Source organism: Callorhinus ursinus, unplaced genomic scaffold (genome assembly GCF_003265705.2).
Source record: "Callorhinus ursinus isolate GAN/ISIS: 27379988/994484 unplaced genomic scaffold, GSC_fseal_2.0 scaffold28, whole genome shotgun sequence".
In the NCBI taxonomy this organism is placed as follows: Eukaryota; Metazoa; Chordata; class Mammalia; order Carnivora; family Otariidae; genus Callorhinus; species Callorhinus ursinus.
The window spans coordinates 16,921,233-16,925,619 of record NW_027397090.1 but is presented as its reverse complement, the minus strand read 5'-3'; the positions used below and the strand labels follow the sequence as shown (position 1 = coordinate 16,925,619).

The 4,387-nt window shown below is 52.0% G+C and overlaps 1 protein-coding gene across 1 annotated transcript in view; it reads right to left on the bottom strand.

Annotated features, from left to right (window-relative positions):
• LOC112838592 (spermatogenesis-associated protein 31E1-like) overlaps positions 1 to 3,161 on the bottom strand; it is a 6,532-nt gene extending 3,371 nt beyond the window's left edge. The window contains 4 exon segments of the mRNA XM_073878176.1: positions 1 to 1,217; positions 1,464 to 1,524; positions 2,112 to 2,196; positions 2,902 to 3,161. The exon segment at positions 1 to 1,217 is cut by the window's left edge and continues 584 nt beyond it. Coding sequence (XP_073734277.1) covers positions 1 to 1,217; positions 1,464 to 1,524; positions 2,112 to 2,196; positions 2,902 to 3,087 — 1,549 coding nt within the window. The 5' untranslated portion in view covers positions 3,088 to 3,161.
• Between the last annotated feature and the right edge of the window lie 1,226 nt (positions 3,162 to 4,387).

The window sequence follows — 4,387 nt, the reverse complement described above, 5'->3', positions numbered from 1 at the left end:
CCAGAGGCAGGGGCAGGGGCTGGGGCTGAGCCAGAGGCAGGTGCTGGAGCTGAGCCAGAGGCAGGGGCTGGGACTGGGACAAGTCCAGGGTGAAGGGTTGGGGCTGGGCCAAAGTGTCAGATAATGACTGGGTCAGTGAAAGATGTGGAGCTATGTTGTCCTGAATTTGGAGTGGCAAGGCATGAGAGAGTTCATTGAATTGGACAGATGGGAACTCCAGTGGGGAATCAGCCACGCCGACAGTGGCCACCAGGGACTCACTGTGCAGAAAGGGGAGACCCCAGAAGAACTGGTTGCATTTCTGCTGTAAATTGTCCCCCGAAGTCTTGGGATGTGGGGGCTTCTCAGGACTGAGCGGCTGTTTTGGTTTGCCTCTCAAGCTCCAGAAGTGTTGGTCACCCATGGTGTCCTGCTTGTCACCTGGCGACTTGAACATTCTCCCAAAAGAGGTCAGGTGGCAGTCTGATTCTTCCTTCTCTTCCTTCTCCTTCTGGGTCTTCAGATCTGTTCTCTTGGCGATTAGTATCTCCAGAAGCTTCTGGATGTCAAGGTTGATGAAAGGGGGGATTCCAGTCTCTCCCTGTCTGTGTGTGGGGTCTCCCCAGAACAAGGCCTCTGGTAGGCGGTGGGCCAGAGGCTCTTGATGGGACTCCAAGCGTGTGGAGGTGGAGAGGGTCCAGGTTTTGGGAGCCGCCTGCCACCAGGACAGGGCTGAAATGGGACAGCTTGAGCGGCCCAGGCCCGAGATGGCTGGGACAGAAGAAGCTAACCAAGGGGTGTGTGGAGACGAGCTCTGTGGGATGGGGTGCAGTGGGGGTGCCATTGAGTCACACTGAGGGAGAGTCAGAGGGGAGTCTGGCTGCTCCAGGGCCAAGGAGGCTGTCAGAGGCGGAGGGCAGGCTTCTGAAGGAGGGAGCCATGGTGGGGAGGGGGGAAGAGCAAGTGGCTGGTGTGAAAAGCCATCTGGGGGAAGGAAAGGCTCCGATGGCCAGGAAGTACTCAGGGAGGAGTGTGAATGAACAGAAACTGAGGAGGTCCGGGGTAGAGGGTGTCCCGTCAGAGGAGCGGGGGAAGGTGATGGGGCCACGGTGGGAGCATCTTCCATAGGCTCCCTGCATGGCTGATGGGCTCCAGCAGGCACTCCTCTGCGCACCTGCCCAGGGGCCGCTCGATGTAAGAGCTGAAAGTGCCCCTGGTCAGAGACCCTCGCCAGGTGGCTGTGGAAGACAGGAGGTGTGAGCCGAAGCCAGGAGCAGGGGGGTCAGGAGGGTGGGCCCCACGGCCCTCCACGTTCCCACACCCACTTCACAATTCTCCTGCTGTCCCTCGTCCCAGGGCTTTAGCCACACTGTCCCCGTGGCTCCTCCCAGACCCCCAGAACAGCCCCAGGGTGCCTGCAGCCCTGGGCTCACACCATAGACTCTGGGAGGAGCACCCAGGAGAGAAGGGGGAAGGTTCTTTACCTTTGCAGAAGGGAAAACAGGTCCTGAACCTCTTCCAGTTCTTGCAGGCAATCTCTGCAAGCTGGAAACAGGAGACCGGGTCATAGAGCTGAAGGCGGGGGCCCAGGGGTCTTACAGGAGGCCGAGTACAATGTCCCTTTAGGGGAGACCTTTGAGGGATTAGACTCGGGAGCCCCAAACATCAGTGTCCAAGGCTGCGTGCCTGCACAGTGATAGCAAAGCCCATGATGGGGATTGCTTTGTCCTTTACAAAGTGCTTCCCCATTCGTGACCTTGTTGGGGGAGAAAGGACCGGGTCGCCTCACAGAGAAATCTGAGCAAAGTTGGGCAATTTGTCCACAGTTGGAGCTGGAGGTCCCGCCTCCCAGTCCAGGCCCTGGGGCCCGTGCTGGGCGACACCCATTTCCAACCCCTCAGGGCTTTGTTCTGGCCCAGAATCTGGAAGCATCGGGGTTCCACTCTCCCTCCCAGGAGCCCCTCCCCCCCCAAGAGCCCCTCCCCATTCCTAGGAGCCCCTCCCCCTCCCAGGGCTCTGTTTCCTGAGTGATGGGCTCAGGCCCTGGTGTCCTGGAGATGGTGGGGCTGGGCCCTCAGAGCAGAGGGGGATGGTGTAACTGGGGTGCGCAGGGCTGAGTGGCAGATGCTCACCTTTCAGAGTCTGGTTTTTCTTCTTGCTTCTGTTGTTCCTTCTCCATGGTTTTGCTTGATACTGAGATGAGAGAACACGGGGAGGCTGGGACCCCCACCCCCAGCAGCAGATGTTCGCTGCTCATGAACAATGTGACTTCCTACATTTAACTAAGGGGGGCTGTGGTTTTCTATCATTTTACTCATTTCCTTTTCAAAATGGATAAAAATGTTTTCAGTTTTCCTTCTTTGAAGAATGTACAGGAGGATTTTCTGAGAAATTTCTTTGTCACTGTTCCTCTGCTCAAGAAACACACATATTCCCAGACCTGTGGGTGCATCTGAGCTCCTTCACGTAGGACCCCGCTTCCCGAGGCCAGAGCCCCACTCCAGCCGCTACTTGGGGCCTCCTGGGCTCAGCACTGCCCTCGATCAGCGCCGACAGAGGAACATTCACCTGAGACACCTGCCCTGGGAAGGTGGCTGGTGAACCGGTGCCCAGGGGCCTGACCTCTGCTAGAGATGCAGCTCTTAGCCGCCGGTCCTCGGCCACTGGTCACTGTGTCTGGGACATTGTCCTGGAGCCCTCCACCACACCTGGACTCCTGGCCTGAGATCTTTGGGTAGAAATCCTTGTGCCCCTCTAACCCCTGCCTAGTCTGGTTTATGCCTGGATGAATGGTGTTCTATTCTTTCCTGAGAATACATGTTCTATTCTTTCCCATCTCTCCATTAATTCAGAAAAATGGAAATAGTAATACAAAAGGAGATAGAATCATACTCTGCTGGGTCTGGGTCAAGGGTTCCTTACCTTCCTGATGTTTCTGTGTTTCTTGCGTGGTGGTAAGGACGGATTAGTCTGGAAGTAGGATAGTAATAGGAAGAAGAGCCCCAGTCCACACAGGAAGGCGAGGATGATGTTAAGTGCCCAGGAAGTGGGACTGGAGCTCAGCCAACCACCAGTAATGCATTTCTGAGGGAAGAGGCAATTCTCCATCTCTTTCCTCTGAAATTCATTAGTACCAGATTGCACTGCTGCCCTCAGGCAACTGAGCACTGGGCGTGTGCTTGCGGACACAAAACCTAGGCCCACATCACAGAGCTGTGGTCTGGTCACAAAGGGCTCTTGAGGGCAGGTAGGGGACACAAGTAGCTGGACCACAGCCCCTTCCCACCACCCAGCCCTGTAGCTCCATCATCCCTCCACCCTCCCAGGCCTGACACTCCTACCTTCTCACCCTGCTAGAGATAGACCTTTGTCAACTTGCTATACATCCTACTTGGAACTCAGATAATACCTGGTTCCCTTGAGATCTCTACTTGCGCTCCATCAGTTTCATAGCTTTAAAAAAATCTGGAGTTGTCCTTGGAATTTTGGTTAATTCCCAGGAACTTTTGCCCTCTGTCTGCAGCTTCAATCTCCCCACATAATATGTTTTTGCCTTGTATCACCCTAGTACAAAAGAAACTCAAATTTCTTTTGTGCTTTTTTAGCCATGGATATTTTGAAAACATCTTAAGATGTTTTATTTCAGTTCATCTCCACTATCTTCAGCTAGAGGGACTGAGAAAATTAATGATTATTCAACATTTACTAAGCTAAATAAGTATAAAACAAATTTAAATAGTTAAACCTCCAAAGTATGTTTTTCCTATGTTTCTAGTATTTTTGCTTCTGAGATCTGTGGAGAGTAAATTGTAGAAACACTTTCAGAACATTCTGTATAGACACACATATACATGTTCACCCACATTCTTTAACAAATCCAGCATTTTTAAATCTAAGAATCAAGTTTTTGTTTTGTTTTGTTTTGTTTCATTTCAAAGGTTTCCTTTAGTAATTCTTATAAGTTTGTACATCTGGGAATATCTTTATTTTGCCTTCATTTTTGAAGGACAGACTTGCTGGGTATGGAATTCTGGGTTGACAATTTTTTTAAAGATTTATTTATTTATTTTAGAGAGAGAGAGCATGAGCAGGGGGAGGAGATGAGGGAGAGGGAGAAGCAGACCCCCCACTGAGCAGTGAGCCTGACACGGGGCTCAATCCCAGGACCCTGAGATCATGACTTGAGCCAAAATCAAGAGTTGGATGCTCAGCTGAGTGAGCCACCCAAGCACCTGAACAACTTTTTCTCTTTCAGCTTTTTGACTATTGTCATTTCAGGGCCTTTGCCCCACTGGTTCTGACTGGAAGTCGGTGGTTAATCTAATGTGGTCCTCTGGTGTATGAAGAGAAGTTTTTGTCTTGCAATTTCAAAACTTCTTTGTTTTTCCATGGTTTGACTGTGATGTAT